This window comes from Perissodus microlepis, chromosome 22 (genome assembly GCF_051167445.1).
Source record: "Perissodus microlepis isolate ML-2025 ecotype Zambia chromosome 22, ASM5116744v1, whole genome shotgun sequence".
NCBI classification, from domain to species: Eukaryota; Metazoa; Chordata; class Actinopteri; order Cichliformes; family Cichlidae; genus Perissodus; species Perissodus microlepis.
In genome coordinates, this window is record NC_140481.1 from 7811758 (window position 1) to 7834504 (window position 22747).

Here is a 22747-nt window from a genome sequence, read left to right on the forward strand (position 1 = left end):
CAAAGCCACCCACTTGTTGGGAGCAGGTGAGATGATTCTTTTACAAAATGTCATGCATTTATTAGAAAACAACACTTAGATAACAGACAGTCATGCAGAGAGATGCAGCAGTGGTTCACTATTTGAATTCTACAACCACAAAATCAAAAGCTTTACCATACAGCAATTTACCAGCTAAACAAAAGTCTTGTTTTATTCTGAATTTAACAGTGATGCCAGGAAGGAACTATATACTATAACTGACAAATACGAAGTGCTACCTTTAGTTGAATTAATTAATTACACAGCCATATGAAGGTGACTAATTTGGCATTAATAGCACAAATTTAACCAGTTTTAGCTTTTTCCCCCCATACTAGTTCTGAAGTACAATTTTCATATTTACTATATCAGCATTGGTACAAACTGTGGTCATGTGAACTACGTGATGGTTCACTTTTAAGTCTGCTTCACATGTAACTTGATACAGAACATGGCCTGAGTTAACCATTTTATTAGTTCAAAAAAGAAATAATAAACAACACTGTACTGTTTTATCTGTTGATATTGTTTACATCCACTAATCATTAAATACCAGTGTTTCCCCAATAGTGAATTCATTGGAGGGCAGAAAGAAGAAAAAACAGGAAAAAAAGAAAAAGTTTTTTTTTTAAAAAAAAGTAAAGTAAGTAAAAAAGAAGATGATGATGAAAAGGAATAGACTGGATGAGGAGAACGGTGGAGACTAAACACTGATGCAAGCAGCTGCTCTACTACTACACAAATAAGGAGGATTTCTCCTGGTTTTCTTTCTTTTTTTAAGAGACATAAAGAGGAACAGATAAGTAGAGAGACAGGAAGGGGAGGAGAGGGAGAAAAACAGAAAAACAGATCGTAAGGATAAGCAGCTGTATTATTGAGCAGTTTCGTACCACCACTTCCAAATTCTCTCTCAACTTCTCTTTTTTTAAAATTTCAATAGTGCTTATCAGAACAAGTAACGCTGACTCTTCAACAGGGGAAATTCAAACAAAATGAATGCGTGTGGACTCTGCATGGGTAAGCAGACAATGGGTTTTTGAATAAATGTTATTACACTGTGAGCCCCATGTGTCTGAAATATTTATTGTAAACTATCTCAATCCCTCATCTGTGAGCCTTGTAGAGGTAGTCTTAGAAGGTCCAGACGTGCTATTATTTACTCTGTGAATGTTAAATGGTAACAGTGATGCATCAGTGGATGGTCAAAGGTCGTTTCAAACACAGGTGCCCCCTATGTTTGGTGCTGCATGTTATTAACACAGTAAGAAAGGAAAGTTGGCGGCACCGACTTCTATCTAACAACTAGTTTGCTGAGCTGTGAAAAAGAGCACTTATCCTGATGTTTTTGTTTTTATATTAATTACACATTTTAGATCATCATCGAAACATTTTAATAGAAGACAAAGCTAACCCGACTAAATACAAAATGCGCTTTTTAAACGATCATTTCATTTATTAAAGGAAAAAAGTTATCCAAACCTATCTGGCCCTGTCTGAAAAAGTAATTGCCTCCTAAAACCTAATAACTGGTTGTGCCACCCTTGGCGGCAAGAACTGCAATCAAGCATTTGAAATTACTGGCAATGACTCTTTCACATCGCTGTGGAGGAAGCGTCTCAATTAGATTTAAGTCGGGACTTTGACTAGGCCACTCCAAAACCTTCATTTTGCTTTTTTGCCATTCAGAGGGTGACTTGGTCGTATGTTTCCGATCGTCGTCTGCTGCATAATCCAAGTTTGTTTATTTATAAGGACAATTCAAGTTAATCGACATTCACACCTAAATTCATCATGTAAATATGTCAGATTTAGCCACATAGACTAATTTTCATCTATAGTATGCGAATAAGTAAAATACAGAAAAACGTAGGAATTAAACTTATATCCATATACCAACGCGAGCTCGAGTTTCAGGACATGAACTAATAGCTGGATATTCTCCTGCAGGATTTTCTGGTAGAGAGCAGCCCCAGACCACACTACCTCCCCCATGTTTGACTGTTGCATGATGTTCTCTTTATGAAATCCTGTGTTAGCTTTTACACATGATGTAACCTTCCAAAAAGTTCAAGTTTGCTTAAGCAGTCCACAAAATCTTTTCTCAACAGTTTTAGGGATCATCATGATGTTTTTAGGCAAATCCCAAAATGTTGATTTTCTTCCTCATCCTCTCGAGTCTCAAGAAGTCACTGGGATGAGTGACGAAACGTTTCTGTTCACATCCAGATGAATGGAATCAACTTTTTGGGATTTCCTTACCATGATTGAGCATGCATCAAGACATTTTCTGGCAAATGTGAGACGACTCTTTGTATTCTTTCTGGTCAGTAACAGATTTTACATTTAACTCTCCAATGGATGCCACGCTTACCACCGTTTCAAATCCAAATCCTTGGAAATGGCTTTTTAACCCTTTCCAAACTGATATATGTCAATACTTTCTTTCTCACCTGTTCTTGAGTTTCTTTAACTTTTGCACGATGTGTTGCTTTTAATGATCTTTGGATGACTTCACTTGGTCAGATAGGTTCTATTTAAGTGATTTGATTTAACAGGTCTGGCAGTAATTAGGCCTGCAGGTGCGGCTGGTCTAATTCTATTAACCATATTTCTTTGAGTAAAGTTAACAATATGCAGTTACTCAATGAAAGAGCATCATTCTGCTGAGCAGGCATGCAGGGCAATGAGGGAGGAAGTGATGTAGTAACAAAAGTCATAGAGCGTTAGCACAGGGTTTGTGCACGTTTCTCTTTGAAAATAGCACTGCAATTCAGAGCAACGACAGGCAGCTGAAGGAGAATCATTATGTTTCTGATATAATTTGCTGACGACAGTGTAGGTCCTGTAGGTTGAGGATGATCATTCTCTAAAAAGAAAATCTGATGGCTGAAGAGACGATCTTATTACAAGTAATTCCACCACAAAAATCAGAAATACCCAAAGCTTGGCTTTAAACATTCAGAATGAGAAAGAGCTAAAGGTAAAGACAGAGGCCGAGTTTTGGGACACACTCATTCTGAACATCTCCCCTCTTATTCCAATAAATGAACACTTTTAAAAGCAACTATCCTAACCACATCGAATAATTTAAATTTTCTGATCACTCAATGAGTAAGAAAAATCTGACAAAGTGTTTAATGCTAGTTTTTGGTACTAGCCAAGTTTTCAAGGTATTGTGGTAAAGATGTTTTATGAATATCTTTATTATATATTTAAAAATCCCAATCCTAAATGTACCTTAAGCAACTCAGATACAAAATACAGCATGCTCTGCACGAGACTCTCCATGAAAACATGGAAAGAGGCCAAATATTCACACATTATGTCAACAGTACAGTCTGTCTGTGGGTGAGGAGACTTCTTGCACGTTAATATGCGCTGCGGTTTTTGAGCACCTTGCTTTTGGGTTGGTGAGGGCCAAGGACTGAAGATATAAAGCCCACTGAGTCAGTAAATGTGGAATTGAGCCATAATAAATTTTTAAAAGAAGAAAGAAAAAGGTTAGTTCACTTTAGAGGACTTTTTAAGACTCAGTCTATTGAAACATTTCTAAACCTTTCAATTTCAGCACATTTCAAATATTTTCAGATCTACTTGATAACCAATAGATACTGTATAATCGAGCTGTGAGGCCGAGAGAGCTAAGGGTGCTATAGAGATAAGGGAGAGGGGGCTGTGATGACAGGGTGATGGTATAACAGTCGGTGCAGCACATCTATCAGCACAGTGCCAAGATTGATGGCTTAAACTGCAGATATTATTACTGCTAATGATTCACCTCAAGTGGCCATTACTCTGCTATGATCCGTCTCCCTTGCTTGGAGTTTTTTCACGACAGTTGGGGGAACTAAAATAGTAAAGTGAAGCGAGACAGACCAGGGAATAAAAGTGGGTGAGGATGGGTGCGGATATGTGAGGCCATGAATATCCATTCAGTGTGCCTTCACGTCTGCTCCTATCTGACCCATCTGTGAAAATATCATCTCTATGTCCTCGGGTTTGGTTAACAATAGTGTCATAGCAGGGCTGCTGCTGCAGTGGTTAAAGAGAATGTCAGCATCTGCTCCCCAAATCAAGAGAGAAAACTGTGTATGACGCAAAATGAAGCTTTAAAAATGAGATTTATCAACAGTTGCTGTGACAAGGGAAGCTCTGTGATAGGTTATTATTCATTGCTTGTCTGCTACTGCAGTCGCTAACGTTGAGTTAGTATTGTTATTTTATCTGTTTGAATGATGAAGTTACACGAATAGCCCGGTAAGATATAAAAGCTGCATGGAAGTTGAAAGTCACAAGATCAAAAATTGAGGAAGAACCATTGAACGGAGACTTAACAACTTCTTTACTGTCAGCATTTAGAAAACACTGCTTCACTTTGCTAAATATGAGATACTTTAACACTTCCTTTAACAACTTTAGGCAGCACTGAGCATTGAATGATGAGTGAATTAGTCTTCTGCAAAGCATTTACTGGAAAAGCTATCAGCAGAATGTGAAGAAACAACTGTGGTACAATGTCCATCCTTTATATACAGTCAATGTTATCCATGTTATCATATTCTAGTTAATAGGCCAGCGAAAGATTTAGAAATTATGATTATTTACGATACTATTTATTCATTCATTCTTTAATTTATTATTCATATTCATTCCTTTTTGTGCACTTCATATCCACTTTAAAGTTTACTGTGTTGTGTTTTGTTGCGCTTTTGAGGCGATATGGGACAGTTTGTACTACATATGTCAGTACAATAAAAATAAATAGTTATCTTATCATTATTATACTGTTGTTCACCAAACTAGCCCACGAGTCTCTGCAGACCCTACATTCATTCTTTAGATAAACTTCTTTATGTAAAAATTGTGATTTTTACAGTAAAATAAACATAAAAAACAGAAAGGCTATACAATTTTTTAATAGTTACCTGGTAGCAGGGAGGGTGCTGACTCGCGTGAAAAACACTGAAGGTTCCACATCAACATGGACACCCAAAGACAGCTCCCTGTAGTAGCCTTCAACTTTGCCTGCTCCCCCCGAGTACTTGAAGTTCAGCACTGCCTCCAAAGTCTGCAAAAGAACAGACGAGGGGAAAAAATGTAGATCAAAACAAACTAAAACAAGCAGGCACAGGTGTTGCAAAGTTACTCCAAAACAGATGATTCATGAACAACATGTCACATCCTAAAACTGAGAGGAGAAGGTGTTGAGTGTGGGTGAAAAAGCGTGGATTTTCTGGCTGTGTGCCACTATAATGGGGGGAGGGTGGTGGAGATTGGACACACAGAATTACTCAAAGGTACTCTGTGCTGGGGAGAGAGGAAGGGCCACAGGATAAGCAGCCAAGTGGGCGAAGCGTGGGGAAATTAAAAGTGGCAGTTTATGGTGAGCGAGCACTAGCTGACTCAGGCAATGGGGCTGAAACAGGGTAAAAGGATCATCCAAGGTCTTGCTTTTTTTTTTTTTTTTTTTTATGCAGCATATATCATCTCTCTGAAAATTGCTGATGGAGGAACTGGCTGCGCCTTTCTAGAGAAAAAAAAAAATCACTGATTCCTTGATTATTTTCGCTCTTTGTCCACTTTTGTGGAGGCTGAGAGCCAAAATGGAATGATTTGGAGCCTGCTGGCTAGACGGCTGACCTATTACAACCTAATGAACAAAGCAGAGCCCACTGAGCAATGAGAGATAACAACATTAGAGAGAATTATTATTATTGTAGATTCGACAGCTTAATTCCAAACTTACACTTATCTGGTACGGTTCTGGCTTTATTTCACGTCCTGGTATATTTTCATGTTCTACAAACCTACACTCTTCCTTATACATTATAATGCCCTCCATGGCGCCATGGATTCCCATGAAAGCTATTCATCTTCCCCTTAGGATGAAACCATTAGCTTGCTTAAAAGAGTATCCTTTCTCTTTTGGGTGCAGATGTGCAGCTCAGTCTTGTCCCGTTATGTTGCCTGTGACAGAAGCTCTCAGCCACCGATGATGCCGTCTTGAGATGCCTTCCCTTGCGACTGAACCCAAAATGACAACTTGACCCTTGTAACCTTAATGACTCACATGATGGCAGGGTGGGGGGCAGTGTTTCACAAAGGACTTACACCTTGGCTCATGTGACCCTTAAAGACTGACATTATTATTATTATTATTATTATTATTATTATTATTATAGGGTAGATCAATGGCTCTCAGGACCACCACCAAGGGGAGAACCCCACTATGGATTAAACATATGGGACTCCATCAGTTTTTAGGATTGAAGACGTCTCTTGGATGTGAGGTGAAACATATTTCAAGCACATAAGACCACCAATTGGTTGTCAAATTACACAGACACACTAACTCTGTTCTTTTAACTGGAAAAATTCAAAATCTAAAAAGAAGAAACTTGACTTAAGTAGATCCAGACTAGAAACAAGTACATTTATCTGTAAACACGGTAGGACACAGATAAGAAAAGCACTCAGCTAAATGAAATAAACTTGAAACTAGCTTGTTACCACTTTTCTCGCTGATTTTTTCTCGCTTTATACTAAGGTGTGCCTTAGTATAAAGCTTTGTAACCTTACATGTTCAACAGAACATTAACAATGTTAACATCCCCAAATTATCCAGATTCACAGAAGTTAGTAAACCTAAATATCATGAAGCTGATACGAGTTGATTTTCATCCAGCTTAACCAGACATTTCAAAATGAGTAGATATTTCTAAGCGAATTCATCTATTTTGTCTTATTTAATTGTAACATAATCTTTCCCACACTGCAACAGTGTAATCTACATTACATTACTACAACCAGATGATTTCATTGACCAACATGAAGGTCAATGAAACAAGACCTAAGCAACTCAACAAACAAACATACGTTTCAGCTTTGCTAATGCTAATGCTTTCCAGACATCCTCACTTAGGACACTAACTAAAACTCACAAACAGGTGCTGGTTGGTCTTTTATTCACCTTCCTCTTGCATTTAAAAAAAATCATATTTAGTACAGTCTGACTGCATGTGTAACGCCACAATCAGCCAGAGAGAGCTCTAATGACGCTGTCTTATGCTTTACATACACACATGCTGAAGCAGACGTAAAAATTGACATGATTACAGTAATAAGTGGTGTTTGCTTAATCTGCCAGGTAGTTCAGGTTAATTAAAAATGAGTTAAATTGCCTGAAAAAGTAAGAAAATGTTAAATGGAGTGGTGGATAATATAAGGGGGCAAATTGCAATGATGTGTTGTTCATTAGTGAACTCATTCAAATGGAATCACAGCTACTGCATTAAGATATGTGCATTAACTTTGAGATGTTTGATCTTAAAGCAAATGCACAACTTTGTTATTTTTAAGCAGCAGTCACCTGACTCCTATTTTCAAAACTGTCTGTCACAATATCCTCTTCACAGTAATGAACATTACATCTTTATACATAAAAAATAACTAGTTTATGGGGGGACTGACAGAATAAGACATGGACAGTAACAGTATAGTGTGAAGTCTTTGGACTTATAAAAACACATGGTACAGTGGTAAATGGCCTGTATTTGTATAGCGCTTTACTAAACCAGTCATCCACCCATTCACACACACATTCACACAAGCTACATTGTAGCCACAGCTGCCCTGGGGCGCACTGACAGAGGCTGGATCCTGGAATGTTGGTTATACATCACATCACCCAATGAGTCTCAAAAACAGTGATGGTTTGACAAAATGTAACAAAGGTCACTAACTTTTAAATTACAAATAAATAACTATACTAGAAAAGGTACGGAAACAGTATGTAAGTAATACAGCTGAAGCCTATGATTTATTACTGCGCTGTACATAAATGCATTGATGTAGATTGAAAATAATGCATGCAAGCCAAAACTGTCTTAAATGACACATATGACCTGAAACTGTGTTTCTGGCACTAATTTGGAGTTGAAGAACAAGAAGAGAAAAAAAGACAAAAAAACTTTACACTTCACTGAAAGTCATCCATCTGTTAGTGGCAGATCAGTGTACACAAATACCAAACAGCTAGAATAATGTGCTGTTATACCACTGGTCTTAGTATCATATCAACAGCATCAGAATGCTTAATTTTAAGTCCAACCTTGTGATCGAATGCAAAATAAAACAAAGGCTGCAAATGAAAACTCTGATATCCTCTGAATACTTTCGTCCTCTACTACTACTGTGGAAGTGAAGTGGTGGAGCCAGTCTGCTTTGGATCTGGACGAAGAACAGCTGTCTTACAGTTCCAGGAAGAGACAGACTCATGCTGTGCTGGCAGCAGAATGAAAGGAACAGCATGTTGATATAAATCTCATTTAAATTGATTGACTAAATTCCCTCTGCTTCCTTGAGTAGAGAAACCAGTTGTAGACAGTTTCCAGGATAAGTCCACATTTTCTCTCACTTGTTTTCCTCCAACAAAGAACAACTTTATCCTCCTAACACCGTTGTCTAAAGCTTTGCTCTGCAGCAGAACTCGTCTGTTGTCAAAATTATTTTAAACACATCAAACAGCCATAACATTGCACTGGGACACAAAATGCTTCATTCAAACAAACAACCGATGCTTCATATCTCTACAGTGTATTGCAACATATTTGTTTATAGTGAGTATTTCTAACAGTGAGACATAAAAAGATATGCAACTCATTTTTCCTACAAGCCGACCCGTTGCTATGTTACGTAAGTGTCGTCTTGTGGCTGCCTATGTGGTACTAATAACTTCAACATGATCCTCTCGAGGATCAGCGATTGTCTCAGCGACACTATCAAACAGCGATTGTGTACTCTGATTGTCTCTTCAGTCCAGGGCCAGCCCCTGAGCTCCTCGTTCATTCAATTCTCGCTCTGCTCTTGGCCCTCTTAGGACTCCACGCCAATCACACCATGCTAAAAATATGTCCTTCTGTAATGAGCTGGCTGTGCTAGGAGCATGCCAGTAACAACACACTGCTTTAATAGCACAACACAATGCCTGGCTGCACAGATGCATAGAAACATCATAATTGGTGAGAATGCCCAGATTTGAGCAATGACTTTATCAAAGTGTTCACCATCACTGACAACTAGAGGTTGTATTTAGTTGGGAGGGGGTGTTTCCATCCAAGTTAAAGTCTCGTAGTTTGTGACCAGCTTACTACCTACTCTTCTACTAAAAAGTCATGCTGTTGTGCTAGATGCAGTATACAGTTCAGTATTGTCTTGCTGAAATATAAGAGGGCTGGAATGCTCGAAGAACTGTGTACCGATGGTGTCTTTCCAGATGTGTAAACTATATATCCATAGGCAATATATATACATATCCCCATACATGCGGACTTTTGTTTGTTTTATTCGATGTGATTCCCATGACAGAATTGTGGCCATTTTTAATGCAGCACTGCCCAATGGCCTGAAGATCACATATATCCAACATTGGTTTCCAGCCTTGTTCATTGCCCACAGAGATTTCACTAGATTTTGCTAAGACTGGGACGATATTAAGCTCTGTAGATGGGAAGATATTTACAGACATTACATTTATGTAGAGGAACATTACACTGGAATTGGTCACAATTTGCAAACAGTTTTTTACAGATTAATGAATTTCCATCCAGCTGTACTTCTGAGAAACTCTCAGGTGTAAAAAGAGGATCTTAGACATGTTACTGACCGGCTCCCAGTTGACCTAATGAGCTACAAAATGTTTCTCCAGCTGTTTTTTTTTTTAATACCACTTACTTTTCCAACCTTTTGTTACTCACGCCTAATTCAAAATGAGCTCATATTTTATTAAAGCAGTAATATTTTCTATTTTAAACATTTGATATGTTTTCTGTTGTGAATAAAATGTGGGTTTATGATTGTATTTTATTTCTATTTACATCTTACATAGTGCCCAAAGTCTTTCAGAATTGGGTTAGTGTGAATAGTTTAAAAAACAAACAAACAAACAAACAAACAATACATTTGGTTAACGTATCTCATAAAAATGAATCAGTTCTCTTACATATTTTAAAATAATTGAATTAACTCTACAAATAGAGAACTTGCAAACTATATTTAGCTTGAGTAAAGGCTTGAATATTTGATAGCTTTTATCCAGACCTTAGTTATCGTGTCTGAAAGATGCATCTCAGAGTCTCAGTCTCTGCAAAATAAAACACTCTATCAAAGGACGAAATTCTCAAAGACAAGCACACAATGAGATATGTGGAAAATAAAAAGGCCTCTCGGATTACCATCGGAATAATAGTACAGTAATGTGTAAAAACGGCTCCACACTAAACCCAAAGATCTTAACTCTAAGAAGAGCTGAAGAATATAAAAGACCTTGAAGATCGTTTTTGCTGATTATTCGCTTCAAACCTTGGTGAGAGTGCAAGGAACCAAATGACATAGAAATGATTCAGGATAACAGCTGGCAGTTAATATTATTGCTATCTAGTTTGTGCTAAGCCATTTATAATTGCTCACTCTGCACCTGTGACTTGGTGGTAAATAATCCACACAGGTCAGTGGACACAGGACAATGCTAACCTCTGCACAACCTCTACTCACTACTGTTCAACAGCTTAATATAAAAAGGGACCGAAAATGGTGAATCCTGCCAAAATAAACTTACATATCCAGACAGAAGAAAACAGGGTGTTTTCTTTGCACCAACATCTTTGCAAATCTTATGCCAGCAATGACACAAACACACCGTTTACATTTTTATAAACCAATTTGCAACCATTCCTACACATTTTTATGCCTGTATTGATGTTTTTCTACATGCTTGATAATAATATCACCATTAAGCTGGTCTAAATTAATATAAATGTACTACAGAAAACCACCATTGCCTTGTGTCTTCATTGGCCTTTTTTAAAATCTTTTTAAAAACACTTACTCACTGCAGACGGGACACGGATGGCAGATTGGCTTTTACCTTGAATGCCATCACGCCACATTGCTGTGTTGTGTCACAACAAAACCCCATAAGACCATCCTCTGTGTTCATCAACACAAAATGCAGCATCTGTTCGACAATGGATGTGCACACTGAACATCACGCACTCCTACACATAATGGATTAACAAAAAAGGAGAAGACAAGACAAATAACTGAAGGCTTTTTGAATGCACTGGAATGGAGATAAAGACCCTGACGCATCGTGCTGAGAAGATTATGGCATGGCCACACGTCTCCTGACAGGAATACTAAGAAGCAGCATCACAGCGACAGGTAGGCAGAAATGGGGACTCTCAAAAATGCACCAACTTACGAGGTTTATTGACTGCTGTTTGTTGGCACAAAGGCAATGCTTTGGTGTTTCTTAGAGGACTTCAACATTTTGGAAAATTCACTTATAGGCTGTCTTACTCAGGAAATCAATATCAATTTAAGCAGTGTGGATTCCATACCAACGCAGTTCCTTGACAGCATAGTCAAGCACACTATGCAATTACCACTGAAGGCACACGTATAGTCAATGAAATAAAAATAACATCAATTTTTGAAGTCTCTAATGTTTTGAAGAACAATCAACAGTCAAAAATGCAAAGAAATCTGTGACTAATGTGGGGTTGTTTTTCACTTTTTCTTTTGTTTGAGCAGAAAATGCATTGCTTGACACAACTTTTGCGATGACTCAGCAGTCCATCTGCATCTGAAGGACAAAGGTCACTCTTTCAAGGATGCCAACGTTCACATTTTGGACAGAGAAGACAGATGGTTTGAAAGAGGAGTTAAAGAGGCCATCTATGTCCACTGTGAACGACCAACTTTGAACAGAGGCGGAGGTTTACGTCACAAACTGTCTGCCATCTATAATCCAGTTTACAGATCCCTTCCCAGATGCCTTAACACCTACTCACATCCTGGACCATTTGACATCAGTAAATCACATGACAGGGTGGGGGCTAGGTTTCACAATGGGTTCACCCGAAACCTTGGCTGATTGTGACTCACACCCGTTTTCACACCTTGGCTCGTGTGATTAGGCAGAGAATCAACAGGGCGTCCATGACCCTCTTGGGGACACTCGCATAGGGCTTAAAATCCGGGGCTCTCCACCAATTGTTCTTAGAACTGAAGAAGCTTCTCGGATGAGAGGTGAAACGTCTTCAAGGAAACTTAATGAAGTCCAGACGCTTTTCTTTCCAAGCTCCTTAGACTACGAAGACCTGGATGACTGAGAACCTTCACAGACAACCTCTGCGATGGTTTCCCAGTTCAGTGTGTTGTGGAAGCAGACGCCCAAGTACGGGAGCCATGTAACTCTCCCTCTTCCTTCCATGGTCAATCACCATGTTTCTGAATGATTTACAATCAGAACCAGATGATTTCTCTCAAGACGACACGACCAGGTCATACACCTATGCTCTGCACTCCTCTCCTGCTCATCAATTATACATAAAATTACTACAGAATCATCCGATTATTTCTATAGATTTGTACTCTAAGTTTAAGTTGTACTCAAAATTTGAGACATACAAGGTGAACAGGACTGGAAACAGCACAGTCCCTTGTGAAGCTTCTATACTACACCTCACCGTATAAGTTAGGGTAGGGCTGGGCCACATCATACCGTTTACGGTAATACCGGTATAATGTTCAGCAACGATAAGAAAATGAAATATCGCGATAGAATATGGGTAAAACGTGCATGCGCAGTGCCTTTGTTTTCATACGCACATGGTGGAAAAAGCATGGCGGCGACGGAGAATGAGGAGGGCAAAAGCGGATCGTTGAATGAAACAGATGAAACAGAATTGGTTTGTAAAAATGCTGCAGCTTCAGTGGTGTGGAACTGGTTTAGCTTTCGTCCGTCAGATACACAACAAAGCACTATTTTTAGTAGAGCATGCTAGCGGGCCGTCGTTATTACCGTGTTGTTTGGAAAATACGGCACACTTAAAATCAATCCATTGATTTTTCTGAAAATCGACAGTGCCCCTTATAATCCCGTGTGCCTTATGTATGAATTCTGGTTGTGTTTACTCACCTTGAAACGATTTTATGTCGTACACGGCGCTCGAAAATCTGTCAAATGTTTTAGTACGACTTTGCTAAGCTACGAACCCGCACCGCTTGATGGATTGTCGGAGCATTACGGCTGTCGTAGGCAGGAGCCTCGCGGAGTGATACGTACTGTGCTTCAACATAATATTACCGTATTGTGTGTGTATAACCTCTTTTTAAGTTTTGTGGATATTATACATGGTTATGCTGAGGATATGTCGGCCAATTTCCACTGGAAATGCCTTTTGGTTAAACTGTCAGCAAAGAATTTGCACTGTTAAATTTTTATATAACTTTAATGCACATAAAAAACAGCTGCTTGTTTAAGTGAAAATACATTGATTTTTTTGGGGGGGGGGTTGCACTAATAAAGTTGTGGAGTTGTAAAATGTTTTGTCTAGTGTCAATTATATCGTCAGTTATATCGTTATCGCAAATTTTCAAATGTATATCGTGATAAATATTTTTGGTCATATCGCCCTGCTCTAAGTTACAGCACAGCCCGGTCTCACATACCGCATCACTCAGTAATCCATGAGATGTGGATGTATTTACTGATATTTCTTAAAGCTTCTCCATCAGCAGCAGATGGATTGTGGGGAATGTACCTGACAACTCAAACGCACTGTTTCTAACAAGCAGCCACTTCTGTCAGAATGAGATTAAGCTCTTTGCAGCATATAGATGATTTGGTCACCCATTCCCAGAAGAACAACGGTGAACACTTCTTTGTTACATGAAACAGTCAGGATGGTATCTTCTGCTGCTTCAGACTCAGTTTACAAATGTGGCTCAGGATCAATGACAGCAGCCAAAGACTAATAAAAAAGTAAAACACTAAATTATAATTTTTTATTTTTATTTTTTTAAACAGGTGTGTTGGATTTCTCTGCGACCTGTTCATGGTTGAAAGGTAACAGGGCAATTCCTGCAATCAGTGCCTTTAAAGCAGACAGAAAGAAGCCGTACTCTGAAAAACAAATGATAACTTTCAGCTGCTCCCTTATTTCCCAGCAGGTCACCACAGTGGATGGATTTGCATGTTTTGCTTTGACATTTGACATCAGATGCCCTTTCTCACAAAACCATTTGTTCATTTGCCATATGGTAATTCTTTTTGTAACACTGTTTAGTGGCAGAAAATTCCACATTTCTCTCCTTCTATGAGTGTCAATAAATAGCATATTTGAATAATTCCTTCCCTCTTTAAAATAATGAACAAGGGTATGCTAACAGATCACGACCTCAGCCACTTAAAATGCTCTTATTATTGTACCAGTTGTAACAATATTGACACAGCCACGTTTGGGTAATGTTTTTTAATACCATCGTCAAAGGAGCTTGCAAAGAAAAGCGTCTGGACTTCTTTAAGTTTACTTGAAGACGTTTCACCTCTCATCCGAGAAGCTTCTTCAGTTCTAAGGTCAAATGGTGGAGAGTCCCAGATATAAACCTAGTGGGAGTATCCCCCCACAGAGGGACAAAAGGACCCCCTGATGATCTTCTAATCGCCTGAGCCAAGGTGTGAAACTGGGTGTGGGTCCCAATCAGCCAGAGTTTCGGGTGTGTTCATTGTGAAACCTGGCCCCACCTTATCATGCGAATTCCTGAGGTCAGATGGCCATCGTGCAATCTTTTTTAACTTAGTTTTTTACATTTTTATTAAACACTAGTTTGGCTTTGTGGATATGTTGCTATCACATTCAATCCAACAAATGGTTTGAAGAATGAAAACATACGAGATCAGAACACTTTCATAGGTATAGAATTGGTCTCTCTCTGTGAGTCGAGCCTTATTAGGAAAAGCTAAGCAATCTGACCTAACTAAGGTCACTCAATTCCTTAAGATTTCATTTAAAGTGCATTTCATTCCACCACCTCCATTTATGGTTTAATCTTACTCGTTAGACATGTACAGTGGGATGCAAAAGTTTGGGCAACCTTGTTAATAGTCATTATTTTCCTGTATAAATTGTTGGTTGTTACAATAAAAAAAATGTCAGTTAAATATATCATATAGGAGACACACACAGTGATATTTGAGAAGTGAAATAAAGTTTATTGGATTTACAGAAAGTGTGCAATAATTGTTTAAACAAAATCAGACAGGTGCATAAATTTGGGCACTGTTGTCATTTTATTGATTCCAAAACCTTCATACACAGGTGAATCCAATAATGAGAAAGAGTATTTAAGGGGCTCAATTGTAAGTTTCCCTCCTCTTTTAATTTTCTCTGAAGAGTAGCAACATGGGGGTCTCAAAACAACTCTCAAATGACCTGAAGACAAAGATTGTTGACCATCATGGTTTAGGGGAAGGATACAGAAAGCTGTCTCAGAGATTTAAGCTGTCTGTTTCCACAGGTAGGAACATACTGAGACAATGGAAGACCACAGGCTCAGTTCAAGTTAAGGCTCGAAGTGGCAGACCAAGAAAAATCTCGGATAGACAGAAGCGACGAATGGTGAGAACAGTCAGAGTCAACCCACAGACCAGCACCAAAGACCTACAACATCATCTTGCAGCAGATGGAGTCACTGTGCATCGTTCAACCATTCGGCGCACTTTACACAAGGAGATGCTGTATGTGAGAGTGATGCAGAGGAAGCCTTTTCTCCACCCACAGCACAAACAGAGCCACTTGAGGTTTGCTAAAGCACATTTGGACAAGCCAGCTTCATTCTGGAATAAGATGCTGTAGACTGATGAAACTAAGATTGAGTTATTTGGGCATAACAAGGGGCATTATGCATGGAGGAAAAAGAACACAGCATTCCAAGAAAAACACCTGCTACCTACAGTGAAATATGGTGGTGGTTCCCTCATGCTGTGGGGCTGTGTGGCCAGTGCAGGGACTGGGAATCTTGTCAAAGTTGAGGGACACATGGATTCCACTCAGTATCAGCAGATTCTGGAGACCAATGTCCAGGAATCAGTGACAAAGCTGAAGCTGCGCCGGGGCTGGATCGTTCAGCAAGACAACGACCCGAAACACTGCTCGAAATCCACTAAGGCATTCATGCAGAGGAACAAGTACAACATGTCTGTGAAGGTTCTCAGTCATCCAGGTCATCGTAGTCAAAGGAGCTTGAAAAGAAAAGCGTCTGGACTTCTTTAAGTTGCTTGAAGACGTTTCACCTCTCATCCGAAAAGCTTCTTCAGTTCTAAGGTCAAATGGTGGAGAGTCCCAGATTTAAACCTAGTGGGAGTAAGCATGACATCCCGGTGCATTTCAGACCCAGCAACACGCTCCGACAAAAACTGGTTCACCCGAAAGACAAAACTCCTAAACACAGACTTAACAATGTGGTGTATGCTGTACAGTGCAGCGAGGAATGCCCAGAGCTCTACATTGGAGACCAAACAGCCACTTCACAAGCGCATGGCACAACATAGAAGAGCCACCTCCACAGGACAAGACTCAGCAGTCCATCTGCATCTAAAGGTCAAAGGTCACTCTTTCGAGGATGCCAATGTTCATATTTTGGACAGAGAGGACAGATGGTTTGAAAGAGGAGTGAAAGAAGCCATCTATGTCCACTGTGAGCGACCATCTTTGAACAGAGGCGGGGGTTTACGACACCAACTCTCTGCCATCTATAATCCAGTTTTGAGTTCCCTCCTCAGACGCCTTAACGCCCACTCACATCCTGGGCCATCTGACCTCAGGAATTCGCATGATAAGGTGGGGCCAGGTTTCACAATGAACTCACCCGAAACCCTGGCTGATTGGGACCCACACCCAATTTCACACCTTGGCTCAGGCGATTAGAGGATCATCAGGGGGTCCTTTTGTCCCTCTGTGGGGGGAGACTCCCACTAGGTTTAAATCTGGGACTCCACCATTTGACCTTAGAACTGAAGAAGCTTCTCGGATGAGAGGTGAAACGTCTTCAAGCAACTTAAAGAAGTCCAGACGCTTTTCTTTTCAAGCTCCTTTGACAACAAGTACAACGTTCTGGAACGGCCATCTCAGTCCCCAGACCTGAATATTATTGAAAATCTGTGGTGTGAGTTAAAGAGAGCTGTCCGTGCTCGGAAGCCATCAAACCTGAATGAACTAGAGATGGTTTCTTTTAAAGAGGAATGGTCCAAAATACCTTCAACCACAATCCAGACTCTCATTGGAACCTACAGGAAGCGTTTAGAGGCTGTAATTTCTGCAAAAGGCAGATCTACTAAATATTGATTTCATTTCTTTTTTTGTGGTGCCCAAATTTATGCACCTGCCTGATTTTGTTTAAACAATTATTGCACACTTTCTGTAAATCCAATAAACTTTATTTCACTTCTCAAATATCACTGTGTGTGTCTCCTATATGATATATTTAACTGACATTTTTTATTGTAACAATCAACGATTTATACAGGAAAATAATGACTATTAACAAGGTTGCCCAAACTTTTGCATCCCACTGTATATTATATGGAGGTCTTTGTTCATTTATCTCAGGCATACTGGGTAAAGTTTAATAAAAACAAATGCTTCAAAAAGAATGAATGTTTGTCTTCCACAGTCTATTTCCTTTTTTTAAAACAATGTTAGATTAAACAACCTAACACTAATTTAATGGCAGTAACTGCAGACACAAGCACACAGAAAGAGACTTTCACCACATTATTTCCACAGACCTAGACCTACAAACCTAGACATAAATCAAAGATTATTATTGTTTGAAAACATTTACTTTTTCAACTTGATCTGATACTTGTTCTTGTTTTTATTATCTGGAATCCAAGTCATCTTTTATTTTCAGATTTTCCATCATATCTGGGGCAGGTGGCTGAACGCAGGGTTGACAGAGGGTCACGGCGTACTTTGACAATGAGATGAAATTGTAGCCTCCATGTCTAATTGTCCTTAAAATGAGGCTTGACCCCTGCTTCGGTTGCATCTGCCTAGTGGCAGGGAAGCGAGACGTTTAAGTTGCCTGCTGGCCTCGACTTCAGCGGGACACTGAGAAATCGCCTGAGGGCATTCAGATGCAGTATGTTCATTTGGAAAGATGCTAGGACTGCGTCTCATGTGTGTTCCTGGGTGTCAATCACTGAGCCAATCAGCTGGGCACCCGAGGGCGAACAACTTACAGAGAAATAGTGAAGAGTTAAACAGCTGAAGTGAAATCCAGATCAAATATCGGACAGGACTAAGTTGCCAAATGCCCTGCAGACACTTGGAAACTGATGCTGAGTGCTCTCCTTCATTACTGAAGACAGCGTATGATGGCGTCAAACTTGACGCAACATGCTGGCAACAACAGGAGAATGTGAGATTACTGTGCTATCTGAATTTTATGCTTGCAAAGGCACTGTCAAACAATTTATGGCCTTGACACAGTTTGACATTAAGATGTTTCTGCTGAGCTTGTTGGCAACAGATTCAGGAGAGGGCAGGAGGACTGATAAGAGTGAATATGTTTTTATTGGCCCAGTGGTGTAATGACTTTGTAATAATCGCTAGACGATGAGGAGAGAGGGCGCTGTGAACCAGTCTGTTGATTTGACAGCCGATGGGGGACAGGGCATCTAAAACTACTCGGTAACAAACACGCTGCATGGAGACATAAATAGCTAGCATTGCTGACAGGGAAAAAATGGAAGGTTTTATTTATTCACCTGTACTTTTTGGTAAGAAAGATGACCCGGGGGCACACGAGTTGCCATAGCATGGTATAATCACCTCACTGGCTCCGAAACCTGCCGAAAAACCTCGCCAGCCTATGCGGAAGAGCCCAGAGCAGATCCATTTAATGATGGTCCTGACATTTCTGCCCGCGGTGTTTATAATGTCACGCTCTGCACCCCTTCACAGTTAGGGTTTGCTTCTGATGTGGCAATTAGGATGGGAGACATTTTAAACAGTGGGTGAGCAGCCTTCCCAACTATGAGGAATCTGCGATGAGGGGGGTTACGAGATGTCAAGCTCAAGTTATTATAGGAAGTGGAGGAGAGCGGAAACAGTGACACAAAATGTGAAGAGCACTGTATGACGTAAATTCCCTCCGGCAGCTGCATCATTCCAGTAATATGATTGTCACTGTGACATGCAGTGAGAGGGGGGAAAAGCAGCAACATAAGCCCGTAGTGATGTTAATAATCATCTTTACAATGACATAACTGCCATCAAGTGGATATTAAGTTGTAATCAAATTATTATACATTATTAAACGTACCACAATAATTCTATATCAGGAGCTCATTTCACTCCTATTGCTTTTAATATCCTGCTTTCATGTCTTTTATATTTATAGTTTCTATAGTTTAGTTTATATTTTTGCTAATCAGATTTACACTGCTGGTGTAATGCTGATCGTGCCTGTGTTCTTCCAGGGGTCTGAATAAAGGGGGGTCTGAGGTGTCACTGCCCATGCTAAAACTTTGTTGCAACCATCTGTTGAAATTATTGGGGCCGGCTTCCCCATTACTCCATAATGCATCATCGTAAACATAACTCTGCATATTAATATATTGATATAATATGCAATAAATATAAATAAGGGCTAATAATAGATACAATACATATAATACAAGTTCTGAAAAAAAAAAAGGATACCTTACATCCCTTACAGTCGCCTACAATTTCACATTTCATTTACAAATATGAACTTATTCTCCATTTTCACGACTTAGCAGCCTAAAACCGAACAACAGTTTGTTAGCTCTGAATTTTATTCTTCATTGTGGCCCACACATTGTTACGGGTGGCAGGAGGTCTATCCACAATTAATATCTTTATTTCTGTCTGGTATTTATCTGACATAATTCCCATACACCCTTTCCGAATGTTTTTTTACTCCCGCCATGCCATCCTAATTGCATAACACTAAAAATGACTCTCTATCCTCCTGCAGAGCAAAAACACATGCTTTGATGAGGTGGATTTCAAGCAAACTTGGGAAAAGTATAACAGTAAAGACTTATGGGGTCTGCAGATGCCCATCTCCAACAGAATATAATCCCCTCTAACAGACACATTACATTACCCTTTTTTTTTTTTTAAAACAGCTTAATTATTTTTTTAGTGATGACTGAATGAGGAAAAACACCATTAAGCATTAGCTACTGGAAAAACAGTCAGGTCCAGTGGAAACCACCTCGTAAGAGGCCGTCTGTAGGCATGTCTCATTGCTCATGACTGAAAATACAATGAGTGCCTGCGTTGCAGTTTCACTCTGCACTACCCCACTTTTTTTAAGACATAAAAATGATTCATGGAGGGATAATTGGATTTTTGGGATCAAATCCCACCCTGAACTGCCTTTATTCTGGCAAATGCTACCTCTAACAGTGTTGTGCCTGCAAACAGTGTCAAACTGCAAACTCTCTCATGTAGCAAAAGAGTCTTCTGTGGATACTGTTGGGTAATTATTCCAAACTCTTGGGGGTGATCTAATTACTTTACCAGCAACATTCAGATGACACACCAATTTTGTGTTAAACTTTCATTAAATATTTCCCAGCATATAAACACAAAAAATTAATAAATAAATACATAAAATGTCTATCAGAGGTAGAATTATTAATAAAAGAATTCTTTCAAATTGTGCAATCTTGCCATTCAGAACCACATTCACCACATTTGGCAGATTTGTGATGCATGACAGTTTCTAATTTGAGTGATTTGCATGTTAAACCACACACAGACATTGCAGATATGCTGGGAAAACAGCACCAGACACACTGGCCTGGTTGGGATACATTATGCTACACCGTTTCAGTTTCTGCAGTGCAAAATCTACATGAGTGCTGAGGTAGTGACATCCTCAGGAGGGACATGCAGTCCACACAGTTCCATGAAAATCAGAAGCCAATTAAAGCTTCTCTCTCCTCTTGAGCTCGCTGAAACCCTTCAGGACTGTCCCTGCTCACAAATCCGCTCTCTCTCTCTCTGCATCCTCACCCAACAACACCCGGTTACCAGGGAAACGCCTGCGCGCCGCTTGTGCAAATATTTAAAATCACAGCTCCCTGACTGGCTACAACACCAGGGTCATCATGGTCCTACAAAAATGGAGCTGTAACAATGGAACAATGCTGCTGTGCCACTTCTGTGTACACTCTTAGATGAATAATCTTTAATCAAGTCATTACGTTTAAGATTTTTCACATGCTTCAGTTACTCAAACAGAACTATCTATATGTTTCATATAATAATCATTTACCAAGTTTCAGAAAAAGTAGTTACAACTTTATAATGATTCTTGTAATCGCTATTATTATTGTGGCCAACTGTTGCCTGTGAATTCTACACACAGGGTCTTAAATTTAAACAGTAAACTAATCCGTAGCTATTGTCAATATTATTTGGGCACTTACTCATACAATGCAAACCCAGGTGTTTCTGCTTCATGAGTGTAAGTACTTCCTGTGGATGATAAAAGAACCATTTCATCCAGAGTAATTTGATTTGTTGTCGGAGTGTTGACTAATTCGCTTACATACTGTTCAATCTGATTATAGGTTGTGAGTCATGTAAGGAAAGGAAAGAGGATGAACAGCAGCACTGCATTTTCTCAGGGACAGAGTTGCATCTGTATGAGATGCAGGCTGGCTACTGCACACACGCAGTGTTGCCTCTGTTCATGTGTGATCAGAGGTAAACAGACGACCCACGGGTGCCTCAGACACCAAACGCCTGCTCCTTTATGTAACCCTGTGGTCCAGTACAGGTGTCACACCATTTACCAGCTGGAGAGACGACGAGAAGAAGCCTCTCATCACACCTTGGACCCCCACTGCTGTTCTTATAAGTTATCAGCAGCAGTCGACCACAAAGATGTGAAACCTGCTTTGAAGAGCTGAGAGCAAATTATAAACTGCATGCTGATGCACACACACACTAAATATAAACAAATAACTCGCCAACAAAGACCTGTCAGAAGCACAGTTGCTACACAAACATCCTGTTGAGGGTGACTTTGGTGCATCCAAAGGTGATCTGATTGACACCGGTTCAGTCATTGACCACGAGCAGCATATGGAGCCACGCTTGGCCTGCCTCACTGGATTTCACACATGGATTCAAGTCCAGCAAGCATGATGAAACGCTTGATTCTCTACTAATTTCATCCCCTAGGCTTGCATATACCAGCAATTTCACACTCACAAACGAACACATGAACACCAAGCTAATAAACAAAACTTTACCATGTCCTTCTTGGGGCGGGGCTGAGTTTTTCACTGAGCTTCATTTACTTTATCACAGCAGGTTGTGCTGTCTTTGATATTTTTGGACCTGTTACTCCTCCTTGCTGTAGGAGGTCATTTCTAATTCATAACCTGCCAATTAAAACATTAACTTAAAAGTAAATGTTTCCGTATTTAATTGGGCTGTCACTTTTTCCCAGAAGTTGGGTTGGATGGCATGGGTTAGACAGCAAACACCTTGCTCAGATCTATGCTGCTCATGCACCGCTTTTATCCACCATTCTAACAGCCATCAAGTTTACATCAAGGTACTTTCATACATTTCACTGATTTGTAACACACATCAGTAGTGCTAGGTGCTAGATGAGGTGCTTTGATTTTTTTTTTTTTTTTTTTTGTCTGTACAATGTAAACAGCTGCTGTGTTTCGTGTGATGATTCAGGCTTGTTTTCTAAATGCAGCAGAAGACTGGTCATGAGCACAGCAGAAAATAGGTAGGTAATGATCTGGGTTGTTTTTTTAAGCCACAGGACCTTAAAGGACCTGAACTACTCCATATATCAAATTATTCTGGAGTCA

At 39.7% G+C, this 22747-nt stretch overlaps 1 protein-coding gene across 2 annotated transcripts in view; it reads right to left on the minus strand.

Annotated features, from left to right (window-relative positions):
- trappc9 (trafficking protein particle complex subunit 9) overlaps nucleotides 1–22747 on the minus strand; it is a 235203-nt gene that overhangs the window by 103925 nt on the left and 108531 nt on the right. For both annotated transcript variants that reach the window (XM_084919346.1, XM_084919345.1), the window contains one exon: nucleotides 4947–5089. In XM_084919346.1, the coding sequence (XP_084775472.1) occupies nucleotides 4947–5089 (143 nt within the window). The remainder of the gene's footprint in view (nucleotides 1–4946; nucleotides 5090–22747) is intronic.